The 19,885-nt window shown below is 34.0% G+C and overlaps 1 protein-coding gene and 1 pseudogene across 1 annotated transcript in view; one reads left to right on the top strand and one right to left on the bottom strand.

Annotated features, from left to right (window-relative positions):
* The window catches only part of LOC145296088 (RNA helicase aquarius-like), a 143,644-nt gene extending 138,541 nt beyond the window's left edge, over positions 1-5,103 (top strand). Inside the window, exons 38-39 of the mRNA XM_080142226.1 lie at positions 189-320; positions 4,960-5,103. Coding sequence (XP_079998352.1) covers positions 189-320; positions 4,960-4,962 — 135 coding nt within the window. The 3' untranslated portion in view covers positions 4,963-5,103. The remainder of the gene's footprint in view (positions 1-188; positions 321-4,959) is intronic.
* Positions 5,104-10,356: 5,253 nt separating this feature from the next.
* Positions 10,357-10,490, bottom strand: LOC145296479 (U2 spliceosomal RNA; annotated as a pseudogene).
* Between the last annotated feature and the right edge of the window lie 9,395 nt (positions 10,491-19,885).

Consider the following 19,885-nt stretch of genomic DNA (forward strand, 5'->3'; position numbering starts at 1 on the left):
GACAAGATGTAAGCAAGTGCCACAGAGTTTTATGATTATATAGATAACCCGAAGATAAATGAGTTAAAATTGAAGGAAATTTTACGCATTTTTTTTTTTTTTTTTTTTTTGCACTAAATTTAAGTTTTGTTGTTATGTTAACTTTTTTCTAAAGGATTTTGTTAAATTGATTTTTGGTTTGGTTCCAGATCAATGCACAGGCTTATGGCAAAATTGCCACCATGGAAGACATGCCTCAAATGGCGCAGTTTGTTTTTGATTTCTACAATTCCAAGGTTGAGACACTGATGAGACAAAGGTCATTTTCTTCACTCCCCAAAGTAAGTAGTTGGTTGGCTCTTTCTTTCCCCTCCCCCATCTTTTTCATAGAGAAGATGGGGAGGCGTGCTTTGGTGATATATCTAGATAACTAGCTGTTCCTTCCCAGCGCTTCCCAGTTGAGTATTTACCGTTTGTTTTTTCTTTTGCTTTTTGTTTTTTAAACTATGCAGCATTTTTTTTGTTTGTTTTTTTTTTTCAATCAAAAGGGAAGCAACTCTGTGTGGACAAATACAGAGTTATATCCTGTTAAGATGGCAACCATTTGGAAATAATTCTAACTCAAACAAAGTATTTTCTGAAATTAAATTGAAGCACGTTTTGTTCTATAACGAAGCCATGGATGCATATGTAGCAGCAGTGGCAGCTCACGTATGCAAATGACCAAGCCATGGCACGAGATGATGTCTCAGCGAAGAAAGAGATGGGCATGAAAAATGCAGATAAGCATTTGGAACCACGTGTCAGTGTGAGAGGAACTTTTAAAGCAAGATGCCATCCAAACTTTAAAAAAATAATGGTTGGACGACCATGTGCCGTGGCATGAGCTGCAGACATAGCAACTGGTTGTGTTATACGGAAGGGGACGGACCCCAGTGATTAAAAGAACAAACTAGATAAGTTTGAAAATGATATTTGAAAAAGGATAGAATCGAACCCAGTAAGCAAGAGTTAAAAAGATAATAGATTGAAATCCTAGGAATGTAGCGATTGTTCATTGTGTTTAGAAATTATTAAATATAATATTTATGCCAGTTAAAAGAATGGGTAATGCAAGTTAAAAATAATGATAAAAAAATAGGTTAGGTATCGAATAATTCGATTTAGGAATTTCTTTGTTTGCAAAGGCGTGTTTGCATACATATGTAAAATCCACACAAATAATCACATGAGGAGACTTTGACATCATAAAGATGGGGAATTCCTAGTATATTGAAAGAGGATTTGAGTTAGAGTCAGACTGAGAGTCAGAGGACATCTTGAAGGCGGGGGGGGGGGGATAAGACCCTGTAGTCGTAAAGTAAAGGCTTGAATTTCCTGACATCAATCAACAAGCTGGTAGAATAAAAGGATAATAATTTATATTTCTAAACTGTTTGTCTTTATATCTTCATTCACACAAAGAAATGTAAATGTTTTTACCTATCATCTTGTAAATAAACTTTGTGCAACATCCCTTCAAAGGTATTATGTGTCTTCATCATAAATAACGATTCTGCCCTCTGATATAAAAAGAACTGTATAAATGTCTCTCGCAGATCCGATATAAATGTCACTCCTCCTGGTTATCGGTTATAAATGTATCCTTGTCATCTGTTCCCTCCGATATCTGTCAACAGCAATATACACTCTTCGATATAAACATTCGGCGATATATATGTCCCCCGATTATTTAACAGTTGTAGCTGTAGCCTGGGAAACGGGTTCTTGACCCAAGAGAAATGCAAGAATGTGTCGCTTGCTTGGAAAATTATTTGTCCGTGCTTTGGTTAAAAAAAACAACCATTAATAAATGCTTTTTGTTTCAACTGAAAAAATAATTTGGAGTCAAATTTTTTTTCCTTTGCAACTGTTTCTGCATACAACGTGTTGGGTCCAAGTGAAAAGGTTGCAGCCACGTTACAATTTATCTTAACATGCTGCAATGATCCACAAGAAAAACTGACGGACCATTTATTTTTGCAGGAAGAAAGTAGTGTTGGGACGATTAATTGGAATTGGAAAAACCAGTAATTTTTGTGGGTATTTGAATCAGAAAAAATGTGTGCCAATGTTCCGATGCCAAAAACGATTCCTTTAAAATTCCTTTTTTTATTTGATTGGAGAGCTAAATGTTTAGGTTTTGACTCTAGCTGATGGCACCCAGGTCATTTTTTCTTTTTTAACTTTTGAAATTACTACTATATGTTGAGTGCAGTATAATAATCGATAGAGAATTGCTTCTATAATAGTAGATATGAAATCAGCGCAGATTAAAATATCATATTTAAACATATTTTATGACCTGGCTATGCTGGGCGACCAGTACTATATATTGGGTACAATATAATAATCAATAGAAATTTGGCTCTAATAATAAATATGCAATCTGCATTAATTACAATAATACATTTAACCATATTTTATGACTGGGCAGCTTGCTAGTAGGATATATTTTAAGTTTTAAAAAAGGTTTGGTTCCCATTAAGACCACTTCCATTGTCTTCCTGGGCAATCTACATATAGTTTAAATGTTATTAAAATCATGTTATATGATGTATTTTTTATTCATGTAATTCTGATTAGCTGTATACATCAGATTATGATGCCTATTATAGATTATTTTGCGGAAGAATATTATCAATCAATTGATAACGAAAAACAATTAGGCTGTCTAGTAAAATATTTTTTAAAAATAGTACATCGAGAATTTTGCTTCTGTTGGTAGTCCATCGTGTTCGAAGAAGACTCTTCGTTTTGGCAACTCCTCTATGTGATCGGAGGTAATTGCGCCCCCACCCCCTCCAGGCTGGCACAGTAGGGGCACTAAAAGCCCCTAGTTTGTATCATTGCTGTTGATACTCTGTGGCGCTGATCTCTGGCAGCAATAAACTTCTGATGATAAGAATTCTCAAAGCTGACAGTAGCTTTGTGGATAGTGGTTCGCCAGGTTGATCAATTACTGACACAGTCCTCCAATTCCTTTGATCCAATTCACACCACTGTAAGTTTGTCTTGACTGTGTCCTTAATAACCATGTAGAAGCATTTGTCTGTTATCTGTTTCTCTATCTATATATCTATCTATCTATATATCTAGTAGACAATAGAGATTTGAATGGTGACATGTTTTGACATGTATCAAACTTGGTGACTGGTTAGTTTGCACCGGAAGTATCCGAATGGGGACCAGACATGACGTGTCAGGTGTTCCGGTTTGAGTAAACTGAGTTAAGTTTTGTGAGTTGGAGCTGAGGTGCCAAGAGAGACAGGTGGGCTAAAACTGGTCTTCCCATAAGGGAGAACATCTCAAAATGAAGACATAGAAGAATCCCTCCAAGCCAAAGATCATCAGTCACCCCATTTCTGCTGATGGGATGCCTGCGAGTGAATAAAGGATATATATAAAACCTTGGGTCCATGTCTTGATGCGTCTTTGTTACAGTAGGTTCTGGCTTCCCCAAGTACAGTTGGCAAATCCCCTAGAAGCGACCAACAGCGGAATAGGTATGTCATCATGTTACGCGTCTTATATGTTCTGACACGCAAGCAACAAAGCCATGAGATGAGTTACGGACCGTTAAGATAGGCATTTAGGACGAGAACAACAGTCCATGATACCACAAACACAACATACATAGATACATGCATATGGTCCGTTAATTAAAAAAGATATAATAATATCAATTTAGTTAGATGATAATAAAACACTAAGCTCAAGGAAAGCCTAATAGGCTGTCATTATGAGACAATTGAGGAGATGAAAGCGGCTGTGACGGGGGTCATTGATATGCTCACACAAAAGGACTTCCATTGAGAATTCCAGTTGTTGGAACGGTACAACAACTGTGTTGCAGCCAGAGGAGATTACTTCAAAGTGGGCTAGAGTTTCATGTGTGCTATCAATAAAAGTGCGCATACGAAAAGAGTCTGAAAACTTATTTTAGGCACCTCATATACATCGCACTGCATAACGACAAGCTGTAAAGGTTACATAAATAACATTCTGTTTTATATCAATATATTTTTTGGAAACACAGTATACATTTGCACACACAAAGAACATGCAAAGTGATTTTATACATTTCAAGACAAACTGGTTTGTTATCTAACAATGAGTATGTGACACCACACCCCAGTTCCTGGGTTAGTGATGGAAGACATTTGAGGCAGCAGGGTTGGTTCACAGGTACAGGCCAAGGAAAGCACTGTTGGAAGTGATACAGATGAACACAAAAGAAAGAGGGATGAATAAGAACCTGTCCAGAAATAGGTTAGCTTGAAAGTTAATTTCTAAAAGCTGTCCAGCACATGCCAGCATGTAAAATTATTTTTCCATCACGGCTGATGAAAACACTACAACTCACGTAGTCGTAAAATTTGATTTTCTTAGTTAAATTGATTAATTTACATGATTTTAGGAATATGACATCTTTGTTTCGTGACAAATACGTACATCCTAAAGATTTTTCTGTATTTTTTTTTTTTTTTAAGTGTTATTCTAAATAAGCACCTTGTAAAAAGTTAAGGAGAGATGAAAGTGGATCTTGGGTTTAATTTCGGCAAACTCAAAGCTCTCGCTTCCCTTATATTATTCTTTAGTCCTCACATGAGCAACGTTTCTGACAAAGGAGGAAGAATTGCTGTTTTCTGAGTCAAAATCTATCCAGCACTTATTCTTGGCTAGTTTTTGACCTTGAAGTTTTTATTTTTTATTTTTATTTTATTATTTTCTTAGCTCCTTAGATCAAGTGGCTTTATGCTTTGTCTGGAGCCATTTCGGTAAAAAAAAAAAAAATAAAATAAATGGATGTTAATCTGAATATGATACTGATGTCATAACTTTAATGATGTTATTTTTTTCTCCCTTCTCTTTCTCTCATCCACTTTTATCTTCGTATATAGATAAATCTTTTTACATTAAATTTTTTTTATTTTTTAGTGAAATTGGACATCACATCAATGAGAGGAAGAATTACATGAGGATGATGTGAGGATGATGGTATCCAAGCAACCGAAACCTTTTAAAAAAAATTTGCGACCACCAACATCATGGCCAATGAAAAAGAAAAAAAAAAACAGAAAGACATGCATAATTCATATGGTTTACGTTTTACGCCCATATCGCAATGTCAGATTTGCAAGACATAAAAAAAAATTTTTAATTTTTTATTTACATAGGGGCAACCACTTAAAGCTAAAAGCCACTCGAGGATAAGAGTTTATGTGATGAATAGAATGAGGAAAATTTGATGACTTGTGAGGACGGTTCATGAAAAGTGTTTATTAACATTGGATTTGAAGATGACCATGTTGTAGCCCTCAGGGATGCCATCATTTCATAAGATTATATAAAATCTGTACAGGTAATATGTGTGCGTATGAATATGTGTGGGTGTATCACATTTGAAGAGTGTAGATATGGATCCTACAGCACATGGAGATTGTTGAGGTTTCATTTTGTATTCAGCGCAGCAAATGACACCCATGAGATGATTATTGTCTCTTTGTATATTTGGGAGGGGGTTGGGGGTGAAGGATTATGGAAAAGGTCATCGAGTTTGAAATGGTCGGTGCTACTAGATCAGACTATCGGAAGATACCAGCTTCTTGACTTAAAGTGCACCAAGCATTTTTTTTCCCTGTCCTTTTGTAAAACTCAATCATGTTCTACAATGTCCAAAACAAAATCAACAACATTCTTCCGCAACACAAAAAACAAGCCAAACTCCATGAATCAATATTTCAAAATATAAAGAACTTGAAGCATAAAAATTTTTGGGTTTGTATTACTGTACACATAGATTCAAAAACTTGTCAAAATCAAATCTATAACAAACAAATGTCATCAAAGGCAAGAATAAGTTACTTTTCTACCTAACTGGATAATTTTCTAATGTTTTTATTTAATGTAACATGTTTATTCAGCTCAACAAACATACAGTGTTTACCGATGTTGGAAAATTTAAAATGGCGCTCGACTCTCTCTTTGACATGGTAAGTTTGGGAAAAGGAATTAAAAATAAAAAAACTAGAGAAAATACTGATAGAAACTCATTCAATATATGTTACAGTGACGTAGGCTGACATATAATCGGTGGGTTTTTAACAGTATTTTGTATATTTTTTATTTTTAACTCCTTTTTCCCAAACTTACCATGTCAAAGAGAGAGTCGGGCGCCATTTTAAATTTTCCACAAGATACGCCATCGTAACCAATGCTCTGATTGTATGCAAGAAACAGCTGTTATCTTTTAATTAAATAAAAACCAATTTTGCTTGATACGAGATCTTGTTTTTGTCAGAAAATATCCCAATTTATAATTGCTCTTGAATCACATATTAGTACCCTTCGAATGTCTAATATCGATTGAATTTAAACATGAGTTTGACAAACCCAATATATATATATATATATATATATATATATATATATATATAAATGACAAAAAGTCTATATTCCAAATTTCCAATTGTATTTTGAGTATCATCTGTACTGAGGATTGAACCTTCAACCTCCAGAACAGTGTCATTTAGAACTGAATTTTACTTAGTATTTTATCCGTTTAGCTAAGGGATTTTCTGGATGAAATGGAAGCTTGCTATCCCCCATGGATTAAACAAAGGTTTCCATTCGATATTCAATACAGATTCCCAAGTTTGATAGAAAGATTTGTAAGTACAAATCAAATAATGTGATGGTCGAAAAACTGTGAACATAACAATCAAAATAAGGATAAGTCTGAAACGCATAAATAATATGAATAACAATAAAACCCATTACAATATCTTTAAAGATCATTAAAATTAGCCATTAAAATTTTAATTAATTTTCACTCGAAAACATGTCACAAGTTTATAAATCTGATTTGATATCTATTATATAAAATTAAATCAGCCAGGTGTTATCCTTTTAAACCTGTATAGATTTCCGTCCTTAAATATTAACATTTTATTCTGAATAGCCATTTTCTTTTCTCTAATGTGGGTCCATGTAGTTACAAAGAAAAAAATTGTAATTTGATTTGATTTCTTTGCAAATAGAATTCTTCAGAATATTTTTGCAGGGAAGCCATTTTTCATTTCTGTTAATTCTGAATGGAATTTGTTTTTTTGTATCAACTATTTTTTGTATCAAGAACAATCATAAATTTTCAATTCACATAATGCCTTTTTAATGATCCCCCATCATCTTGGTTGTTTTTTTCACAATATTTTAGACTTTTTATTCTTTGGCCTTCTTATGTCGTAATCGGTAACCTGGAAAAAGGACACAAACCAAAAAAAAAAAATGATGGCTGTAAAAATTGCGAACAATTAAAATAAGGATAATAGTCCAAAATGTACAAATAATAAAACCCATTAAAATATTATCAAAAACCATTAAAATTGACCATTAAAATGATTTAAATTGAGTTTTCATTTTAAAACATTACTCACGTGCAGTGGCAAATCTAATTTAATATATAAATTATGTTATCTGATTTTTTTTTTTACTTTAGATCTACATAGATTTTATCCTTAAATATCAATATTTCATTCTAAATAGTCATTTTCTTTTATTAACGTTGGTCCATGTTGTTACAAAGAAAAAAAATTGCAATCTGATTTAACTTCTTTGCAAATAGAACTCTTTAGAATATTTTGCAAGGAAGCCATTTTTCATTTCTGTTAATTTCAGTTGGAATCCATTTTTTTTTTCTTTCAGCAACAATTTAAAAAAAATTTGTTTGAGGCTTTTTATCTATCATGCATGCCAGTGATGCAATCAAATGTCATTCTTCCAATGGTGTTAATAAACTTTAATGTGAAATGTTATGAAATGAAATGAGTTTCTTCAATTCAAAAAAGGCTTTGCATTTGGAGCGTAAATTTATTGTGAACCTTCCATCATTTTCCATTTTCAATTTTTGTACATTAAAGACATTTCCATTTTTATTAAACTGGTTTTGTTAGTTTCTTTTAATGATTTTAATTTTTAACCCTTTGATTGCTGATTTTTTATTTTATTTATTTATTTTTTTTTTTTACATTTCGTGATGTTATTGAAGCCACCCACCTCCCACAAGTGTTAGGGAATTAAAAAAAAGTTTATCAGCAGAATAAAGATATAGGAAGTGGAATTGGTGAAAAGGAAATTTTTGAGATGAGGATTGATTATTTGTATTATTTGGATTCTTCAGACGACTATTCTCATTTTGCAAGGACTCGTGGCACAGTACTTGGTAAAAATTCAGTTATAAAAGTGACACTCTTTCAGAGGTCGAAGGTTCAAACCTCAGTGCAATACAATTGCGAATTACTTAGGATTGAAATCAAGTCATGGCTGATGGAATGAAACATCTACAACCCATGGATTAAATAAACAGTTCCATTCAAAATTCTGTGCAAATTCCAGAATTCAACAAAAAGATTCCAGAGCTTGATAAGATACACCTGCAAAAAGATCAGAGGTTATATTCGACTGAAACATGAAAATGACACTCAAGATGACTATAGTAGTCTGAAGAATCTAACTAATACAAATAGAGAAGTTGTTCATCAAGACACACAAAAGAAAGCTGAAATAGGATTGTTAATCAAGGTGTACCAGTGATTGAGACTAAAAGATTGGGCAATACATGTCAATGTACTTTAGACTTCATTTAGGGAGAGTTTGAGGAGTGGCAATGAGTTTTGGGACAGTTTATGACGGCAATTTACAGACTGTCTTGAGTTTGCGACAGTTGAGTTTTCCAGTTGGAGACACTAGAAGGCAAGTTGTGGCTTGGAGCAGATTGAGATGAGCTGACGTCAACTGACAAACATGGCGTAAACAGGAGACATAGATGTAGACCTTACTGTTTTGAGGGTTGTTTCCCATGATAGTGTCACACACACAGCTCAGTTTGTGTGTTCTTTAGTTTCTCTAGCAGTAGTTTGTACCATGATTCTTTGGGTAAACACATGAACACTTACCCCAGCGGGGTGGTCTGTTTACTCAACCCTGCTCCACAGGACCAATTAATGTAACAAGTCCGTCTCCAGCCCCTAAACGCAGTAGCTAACTCCAAGTCCCCATGGCTACACTTTTATCTTCATCTAGTGATGGACCCTTTAAAATGTAACCAGATACTTACTTGTTACTGAAACTACCACTCTGATGCTTAGAGAACACAAAACACATATGATCCTAAGTGCACGTATCTGGCCAGCCATTCGTCATCAGATGCTGTTGCTTGAGTTTTATGAATGGCTGGTTGTGGTGTCAGCACTGTAAATAACTGGGTTTTCAAATCAAAGCAATTCAATAACTCAGATCTTCTATATATATAAAAGGCAAAAATCGGTGTGTATGTATGTATGTATGTATGTTTGTTTGTAACGCTAAAACTTTTGAAAGACGGAACCAGAGTTGACAAATTTGGTATCATATTGCACCTTGATCACCCGGATGACAAATATCGAAATTTCACGTCAAACGGACCAGTAGAAGGGGGTCAACTGATCGTTTTTCTCCTAGGGGGGCCCCCCAAAAAACCTGTCATTTTAACGTTATTCAATACGTGTCACGTGACGTGACGTCAGCTCAAACTTTTGACAGACACAACCAAAGTTGACAAATTATGTATCATATTGAACCTTGATCACCCGCATGACAAATATCGAAATTCCACACCAAACGGACCATTAAAAGGGGGTGAACTGATCATTTCTCTCCTAGGGGGGCCCCCCAAAAAACCTGTCATTTTAATGTTAATATTACATAATCCAAAAACGCTTAGTCATGTCACGTGACGTGACGTCAACATCCAGTAATGGCGAACAAATGTAAACAAACACTTTGTTTTACCGATACTTTTGTAATTTCTCTTCTGCTTTGTTCTAGAGATTATTAAACTCCATGACAATGTCTCCAACGTATTTAACTGGTTAAAAATAGTATTTATACAAGAGTTTTAACGAAAAATATCAGGAAAAAATGTACAGGAATAAAAAAAAATTCAGCTTTCAAAATATTCGTCGATAAAAAAACCGATCTTTATATTTACGCTAGCCATTTTGTATATTACCACGTGACCTGCTATCTCTTAAACTGGAGGGGGGGGGGATCCACTTGAATCCAACAAAACCAGTAATTTTTTTTTTCTATTATATATACATCATTTTCTATAAAATTAAGTGTAGACTTTATAATTAAAACAAAAAATGTTATTCATACTAAAAAGAAAAAAAACGCTTAGTCATGTCACGTGACGTGACGTGACGTCAACATCCACTAATGGCGAACAATTGTACCTATTTACTATGCCTCCCCACGGGACAGAGTTAGACACCAGGGTCGTTTTTTAACGTGGAGAAAAGGTACAAAAATAAAAATTGTCTCAGTCGTGGAGGATTTCTCCTCCACCGAAAGAGAACAAGAAATAGAAGTGCAGCATCTGAAGAACAGATACTACACTTTGATCTTGACCAAAAGGCCAAGAATGCGAACAATTGTAAATAACAACTTTTTTCACAAAACCAACACCGTCTTTCTTTTTTTTCTCTCTCTTTCTCTCTCTCACCCACTTACTCTTCCCTCTCTCTCACCCTCTTTCTCTTGACGTCACACCACTGTTAAACTGTGGGGGGGGGAACACATTCCCAGGCATTATCTCCTATAGATGCACATTTTATTAGAAATTCAGCTTTCAAAATATTAGACGATAATAAAAATATAAAACCAACACCCTCTTTCTCTTTTCTCTCTCTCTCACCAACTTACTCTTCTCTCTCTCTCACGCTCTTTCTCTTGACCTCCTACTACTGTTAAACTGTGTGTGTGTGGGGGGGGAAGAGGCAGCTTGAAAACCAACAAAAACAGTGCACAGTTTCCCAAGCATTTGGGGTGGGAAGGGGGGGAAGAAGCCGAGCGCACAGTTTCGTGTGAGAGAGAGAGAACAATTCTCAACCTATATACTCAACAAATTTTTTATCTACAGATTTGAAAGTTTGTATATAGGGTATTCAGACATATGGAAATATGGAAATATATCTAGCATAATCTATCTATTATATCTATAAAAGTGAAAATGTGTGTGTGTGTGTGAGGTAGCCAGAGAGAGAGAGAGAGAGAGAGAGAGAGAGAGACAACAATTCTCAACCTATATATTCAATACATTTTTTATCTACAGATTTGAAAATTTGTATATAGGGTATTCAGACATATGGAAATATATCTAGCATAATCTATCTATTATATCTATAAAAGTGAAAATGTGTGTGTGTGTGTGTGTGTGTGTGTGCGTAAGAGAGAGAGAGAACAATTCTCAACCTATATACTCAACCTATTTTTGTCTACGGATTTTAAACTTTGTATATAGGGTATTCAGACATATAGAAATATATCTAGCATAATCTATACATTATATCTATAAAAGTGAGAATGTGAGTGTGTGAGAGAGAGAGAACAATTCTCAACCTATATATTCAACAAATTTTTTACCTACAGATTTGAAAATTTGTATATTGGGTATTCAGACATATGGAAATATATCTAGCATAATCGATCTATTATATCTATAAAAGTCAGAATGTTTGCGTGTGGTTGTGTGTGTAAGGTTGCGAGAGAGAGAGAGAGAACAATTCTCAACCTATCTATTCAATAAATTTGTTATCTACAGATTTGACCATTTGTATATAGGGTATTCAGACATATGGAAATATATCCAGCATAATCTATCTATTATATCCATAAAAGTGAGAATGTGTGCGTGAGAGAGAGAGAGAGAGAGAGTAAGTACAATTCTCACCCTATATATTCAACAAATTTTTTATCTACCGATTAGAAAATTTGTATATAGGGTATTCAGACATATGGAAATATATCTAGCATAATCTATCTATTATATCTAGAAAAGTGAGAATGTGTGTGAAAGAGAGAGAGAGAAGAGAGAGAGAGAGAACAATTCTCAACCTATATATTCAACTAATTTTTATGTACAGATCTGAAAATTTGTATACAGGGTATTCAGACATATGGAAATATATCTAGCATAATCTATTATATCTATAAAAGGTAGAATGTGTGTGTGTGTGTGTGTGAGTGAGTGAGTGAGAGAGAGAGAGAGAGAGAACAATTCTCAACCTATATACTCAACAAATTTTGTATCTACAGATTTGATAATTTGTATATAGGGTATTCAGACATAAGGAAATATATCTAGCATAATCTATCTATTATATCTATAAAAGTGAGAATGTGTGTGAAAGAGAGAGAGAGAGAACAATTCTCAACCTATATATTCAACAAATTCTATCTTTACAGATTTGAAAATTTGTATATAGGGTATTCAGACATTTGGAAATATATCTAGCATAATCTATTATATCTATAAAAGTGAGAATGTGTGTGTGAGAGAGAGAGAAAGAACAATTCTCAACCTATATACTCAACAAATTTTTTATCTACAGATTTAAAAATTTGTATATAGGGTATTCAGACATATAGAAATATATCTAGCATAACCTATCTATTATATTTATAAAATGACCATGTGTGTGTGTGTGAGAGAGAGAGAGAGAGTCAGAGAGAGAGAGAGAACAATTTTCAGCTTGTGTGTGTGTGAGAAAGAGAGAGAGAGAAAGAGAGGAAGGAAAATTCTCACCCTATATATTCAACAAATTTTTTATCTACATATTAGAAAATTTGGATATAGGGTATTCAGACGTATGGAAATATATCTAGCATAATCTATCTATTATATCTATAAAAGTGAGAATGTGTGTGTGAGAGAGAGAGAAAGAGAGAGAGAGAGAACAATTCTCAACCTATATATTCAACTAATTTTTTATCTACAGATTTGAAAATGTGTATATTGGGTATTCAGACATATGTAAATATATCTGGCATAATCTATGTATTATATCTATAAAAGTGTGAATGTGAGTGATGGAAAGAGCAAAAAATTCTCAACCTATATAACCTATAAAAGTGAGAATATGTGTGAGAGAGAGAGAGAGAGAGAACAATTCTCAACCTATATATTCCACACATTTTTGGGCACAGATTTGGAAATTTGTATATAGGGTAGGCAGACATATAGAAATATATCTAGCATAATCTATCTATTATATCTATAAAAGTGAGAACTTGTGTGTGTGTGTGTGTGTGAGAGAGAGAGAGAGAACAATTCTTAACCTACATACTCAACAAATTTTTTACCTACAGTTTAGAAAATTTGTATATAGGGTATTCAGACATATGGAAATATATCTAGCATAATCTATCTATTATAACTACAAAAGTTAGAATGTGTGTGTGAGAGAGAGAGAGAGAGAACAATTCTAAACCTATATATTCAACAAATTTTTTATCTACAGATTTGAAACTTTGTATATAGGGTATTCAGACATATGGAAATATATCTAGCATAATCTATCTATTTTATCTATAAAAGTGAGAATGCGTGTGTGTGAGATAGCGAGAGAGAGAGAGAGAGAAAAAGAGAGAGATAAAAATTCTCAACCTATACATTCAACGAATTTTTTATCCACAGATTTGAACATTTGTATATAGGGTGTTCAGACATATAGAAATATATCTAGCATAATCTATCTATTATATGTATAAAAGTGAGAATGTGTGTGTGTGTGAGAGAGAGGACAATTGTCAACCTATGTATACAACAAATTTTTTATCTACAGATTTCAAAATTTGTATATTGGGCATTCAGACATATTTCAATATATCTGGCATAATCTGTCTATTATATCTATAAAAGTGAGAATGTGTGTGATAGAGAGAGAGAGAACAATTCTCAACCTATATACTCAACAAATTTTTTATCTACAGATTTGAAAATTTGTATATAGGGTATTCAGACATATGGAAATATATCTAGCATAATCTATTATATCTATAAAAGTGAGAATGTGTGTGTGTGTGTGTGAGAGAGAGAGAGAGAGAGAGAGAGAGAGAACAATTCTCAACCCATATACTCAACAAATTCTTTATCTACAGATTTTAAAATTTGTATATAGAGTATTCATACAAATAGAAATATATCTAGGATAATCTTTCTATTATATCTATAAAAGTGAGAATGTGTGTGTGTGTGAGCGAGAGAGAGAGAGAGAGAGAGAACAGTTCTCAACCTATACATTCAACAAATTTTTATATATAGGGTATTCAGAAATATCGAAATATATCTAGCATAATCTATTATATCTTTAAAAGTTAGAATGTGTGTGTGTGAGAGATAGAGAGAACAATTCTCAACCTATGCACTCTACAAATTTTTTATCTACAAATTAGAAAATTTGTATATAGGGTATTCACACATATGGAAATATATCTAGCATAATCTATCTATTATATCTATAAAAGTTAGAATGCGTGTGTGAGGTAGCCAGAGAGAGAGAGAGAGAGTAAGAACAATTTTCAACCTATATATTCAACAAATATTTGATCTACAGATTAGAAAATTTGTATATAGGGTATTCAGACATATGGAAATATATCTAGCATAATCTATCTATTATATCTCTAAAATTGAGAATGTGTGTGTGAGAGAGAGAGAACAATTTTCAACCTATATACTCAACAAATTTTTTTATCTACAGATTTGAAAATTTGTATATAGGGTATTCAGACATATGGAAATATATCTAGAGTAATCTATCTATTATATCTATAAAAGTGAGAATGCGTGTGTGTGTGAGAGAGAGCGACACAGAACAATTCTCAACCTATATATTCAACAAATTTTTTATGTACAGATCTGAAATATCACATTTGTATAGAAGTAGAAATCTTGATACCTACTCTGATACCTAATAAAAGAAAGGACACTCTTTAGGGCGGATTTTGATTATAACAAGTCACTAATTAGAAATTATAATAAACATTCTAATAATTTAAGAATTTTACCAAAATAAAATTGCATGGTAATCACCCAATTTCTGCCACAAAATTTTGATTGGCAGAACTCATAAACATAAAATATATATTTTCTAATTTCATCTTTTTTTTTTCTTTTTACATAATCTGGTTTGATGTTTTCCCAAATATTCAAATCACTATATTTTGCTGCTTAATATCAAATACAGCAACTGAGTTATTTTTATGCATCAAACAATTACATTTTCTCATTCATCCAAACTAATCACTGAACATCAATTTCATATTTTCTTCACTAAAATATTACTGTGCTTGATGTCATCAAGTGGAGCGGATCATTTTTTTTTCATTTGTTCACACATTTTTCCAATTTATATATATTTTAAAGATTCTTAGCCTATGTCATTGCATACCAATCTGTTTATTAAAAGTTAAGGTTCACTGTAAACACATATGTTACACCAAAATAAAAACGCTTCAGATAATGTCTTGATATTCAATTCAGTTTCTCACATGACATCTTATGAAGTTAGTAGAAATGTTACAGACTTTTGAATCTCAAACACTTTCAATACTGTGCACTGATATTTTCTTTTTTGCAATATAAGCACATTCATGATTTTTTTTACAAACGTTAAAAACTTTCACATTGTGTAGCAATATACTGAAACAATTATAAAAATATTTGTTTTTATTTTGAATGATGCAGGGCATCTGAAGAGAGATTTTTCTAACAAAATGAAAGTATAATTTTTAGCAATAGGTATCTAGGAAAAGGCCACTACATATGTTATAAGTTCCAAATTTCCACAACCTGGCAAATACTGGTACATGCTAGCAAATTTAGATTTGCAATTACAAAATATGATTCTAATTTTTTCCTTTGCTCTTTATTCTAACACTACATTAAGTTTACTGTGTTATTTCGCTACAGTTGATATTGTGTAGAACAATAAGAAAATCATAGTGAACAATGCATTCAACAAAATTTCACACACATTTCTAGATACCTATATCTAATAAGTTCAAAAGAAAGGACACACTTAGGGAGGTATTTTGGTGGTCAAGTCACTAAAAAGAGATTAGCTGGTTTCCCGGCATAGCCCAGGATATAATAAAGATTGACTGAAATACATGTTCTAGCTGGTTTCTAGGCGTTGCCAGGGATGTAATATAGACACATTATGTTGTATATTACCTGTTCTCTTCTCCCTAAGGTAAAACAATTTCATATACATGCTGTAAATTACCTATGCTAGGGATAAAACATGAACAATATCAGTCCTAGGGTAGATAAAACAAATAATACATAGAGATGAAAGATTCCTCTCCCCTAAGAATCAAACATATGTTCAATATCTGCTTTTGTTTTTTCATTGTTTATACGGTCCCGAGCAACGCCGGGTAGCCCTGCTAGTCTATATATATAAAAGCCAAACGTCTGTGTGTATGTATGTATGTTTGTTTGTAACGCTAAAACTTTTGAAAGACGGAACCAAACTTGACAAATTTGGTATCATATCAAAGCCCCATCACCCGGATGACAAATATCGAAATTTCACGTCAAACGGACCACTAGAAGTTGGTCACCTGATCAGTTATCTTCGAGGGGGGGCCCCAAAAAACCTGTCATTATCTATATATATAAAAGACAAATGTTTGTTTGTAACGCTAAAACTTGAGATAAAAGATTCCTCTCCCCTAAGAATAAAACATATGTTCAATATCTGCTTTTGTTTTTCATTGTTTATACGGTCCCGAGCAACGCCGGGTAGCCCTGCTAGTATTTTATAAACGATAATAATTATTTATAAGATGTTTCAGGGTACAATTTGTGCAAAGGAAAGTTAATTCTTGGGGGTTCTTAACGGTTTCAAGATGCAGGATGTTTTCACTTAGATTCTTCAGACAGTTTCTCGGTCAAAGGAGGAAGAGCTTTTCAACTTGGCTCTTTTGAAGAAGTTATCTAGCTCAAAGTTGAGGTGTGTACTCTTCGACGCCCAGCAAGCAAATCTCATTTCCAAAGAATGTTTTTTTATGGAACTCTTTATCTTAAAAGTAGGTTTGAAAACACTTTTTAAAGATTGTGTCAAGCTGGCCTAATGGTTATCGTACTTAACTCACTTTCAATCTCAATTTGAGTTTTTTTTTTTGTTTACTCATTAGAAGTGAACCGTTTAAAAAAAAAAACAATACTCCTACACACGTCTTAGTTTCTGTATGAATTAAAATATATTTATGCGTATTTTACGGCTGAGCAATGCCGCGCGACCTGCTAGTTTTAAATAATTCTACATCTCATAATGACTTGTTACATGACTCCGACTCACCAACCCACACGTCGCCAGGGCATCTGCTTTGCATTTATTTGCTTCATCATTCGTCAACAGCATGAGTTTCGTTCTTGTCACATTTAAGGATATAAATTCGGTCTCAATCTTGTATTTAGACACTGCCCTGAATGTTTTTTTTTTTAATTTTCTCATCAATGTGTTGTTACGTTCAAGATGTAACAAAAAATATGAACGATATGAAACATGATTTTTGGAAACTGATATTTTCCTTTATTTACAACAATAGCGAAACAACAAAAAAGGTTTGTTAACAAAAGATACTTGTTTAGAATTATTACTGTCAATGCTAAAAAAAATGACGCCTTGGTGAAACTCAGGTAAAAAAACAGGATAGCTTCCGTACATTTATATCTGATCTACCGCTGCATTCCATGTTTAAAAAGGATGTGTCCTCTATAGTATTAGACCTGACTGAATGGTTAATTGTAGGTATTGACCATTTCATACCCTCTAAAAAGTTTCAGCAAAAACCTAACAGCCAGCCATGGTTCTCTCCAGAATGTGCTGCTGCCATTGCGCACAGAAATCACTTTTTCCACTGCTTCAAACGTAATAGATGTATGGAAACTAAAGCCGTTTTCAGGACTGCCAGCAACCATTGTAAGAAAGTAATAAGGAACGCAAGAGAGTTGTATGCTCAATCTGTTAAGTCCAAAGTAGCTGATCAGCGGCTTGGTTCCCACCAGTTTTGGCAAATAGCAAACAGAATCCTGAACAGAAGCGTGTGCTCCATCCCAACTATTATCAATGGACCTGAAGTAATCTCATCAGCATCAGACAAAGCCAAACTCTTTGTCAAGAACTTTGCAGCTAATTCTACCCTTTGCGACCAAGACCGCCAACCCCCAATATTTCCTCCTGTATCAGAAAACACGCTATGTGATATACGTATATCTGTACGTGATGTTGCGAAGCTAATCAAAAACCTTGATTCGAGTAAAGCAACTGGCCCTGATGGTATTCCAATTATAGTACTCAAAAAACTTCAACCTGAACTAGCGCCCATACTTACAAAACTGTTTAAACGTTGTCTTAAGGAGAATAGTTTCCCATCTCCCTGGAAAATCTCATCAGTATGCCCTGTATTTAAGAATTCAGGTGATCGCTCATCCCCCTCTCAGTACAGGCCAATAAGTCTCCTGTGCGTCATGAGTAAGTTGCTAGAATCTGTGTTAAATACAGAAGTAATCAACCATCTCGACAAAAATAACCTTCTTAGTGACACTCAATATGGTTTCTGTTCTGCTAGATCTACAGCAGATGTCCTTACAGTTATATCGCATAGGATTAGCAAATCTCTCGACGGTGGCAATCTTTCTAGGGCAATTGCTCTTGACATATCTAAGGCCTTTGATAGGGTATGGCATAAAGGTTTACTTCATAAGATCGCTAGCTATGGTATAGCTGGAAAAGTCTTCTCAATTATTAAATCATTTCTTTCTGAAAGGTTCATAAGAGTAGTAGTTGAGGGGCAAAAATCAGAAGCTCACAGTATTAATGCCGGTGTCCCTCAGGGATCCATCCTGGGCCCAACTCTTTTCCTGATCTACATTAATGATCTTCCAAATCATATCCTTACATCATTTGTAGACATTTATGCTGACGACACTACCATTTATGGTACCACATCTAAGACAGTAAACGACCAAGTTCTCTCCAATTTTCTCTCCTCCTCTGATCTTGAGCACGTAGTACAATGGGGAAAGGAGTGGCTGGTTACTTTTAATGCATCTAAAACCAAGCTTCTCTCTTTACATCATCAACATTCTAATCCACATCTGTCATCAATTGAAATGAATGGCTCTCGTCTTCAGGAGGCCTCAAGTTTTGACAAGCTTCTGGGCTTGACCATTACTCCTGATCTTAAATGGAACACGTATATCAAATCTGTTGCCAAGGCCGCTGGAAAAATGGTGGGATCTTTCTATCGATCCGGTAGATATCTCACTGCTGATGCTATTCTCTATCTATATAAGAGCCAGGTACGTCCAAGGATGGAATACTGTTGCCACATCTGGGCAGGAGCTGCTAGAAAGGACTTGTCCTGCCTTGATAAAGTTCAAAATAGACTTCGTAGCCTCGTAGGAGATGTCCTTTTCTCTTCCTTGCAACCTCTATCTCACAGAAGAGATGTTGCGAGTTTGTCTCTGATGTATCGTTATTTTCATGGAAAGTGTTCAACTGAGCTTCAATCTATGGTCCCCCCTCGCCAAACTTTCACAAGAAATACTCGTCTAGCTGTAAACACTATCAATAATTTCCCCCACTCTTTATCTGTGCCTAAACCTAAACATAGATTCCATGAACAAAGCTTCTTTCTTAGAACTGCACGCCTGTGGAATTGTCTTCCGTTTTCCTGCTTTCCGGCTGACTACAATATGGTTGTGTTCAAGTCTAAAGTAAATAAGTTCTTGATGAGCCGTTCCATATAAGTTATCAAATTTGCCAAATTTTCATTACTAATGATTACTATATTGACCAATTTCTACTGTACACTCTTTAACCCTTATCCTTGAATGGCCTCTGGGCCTTGATAATGTGGTGATACCTTTGTAAAAAAAAAAAAAAAAAAAAAAAAAAAAAAAAAGGACGACGGAGTGAAGGTTATAAGGGAGAATGAAGGTAGTCAAAATTAAGAACAGCCAGCTGGC

This window comes from Euprymna scolopes, chromosome 16 (genome assembly GCF_053919585.1).
Source record: "Euprymna scolopes isolate OS-2025 chromosome 16, ASM5391958v1, whole genome shotgun sequence".
NCBI lineage: Eukaryota > Metazoa > Mollusca > Cephalopoda > Sepiida > Sepiolidae > Euprymna > Euprymna scolopes.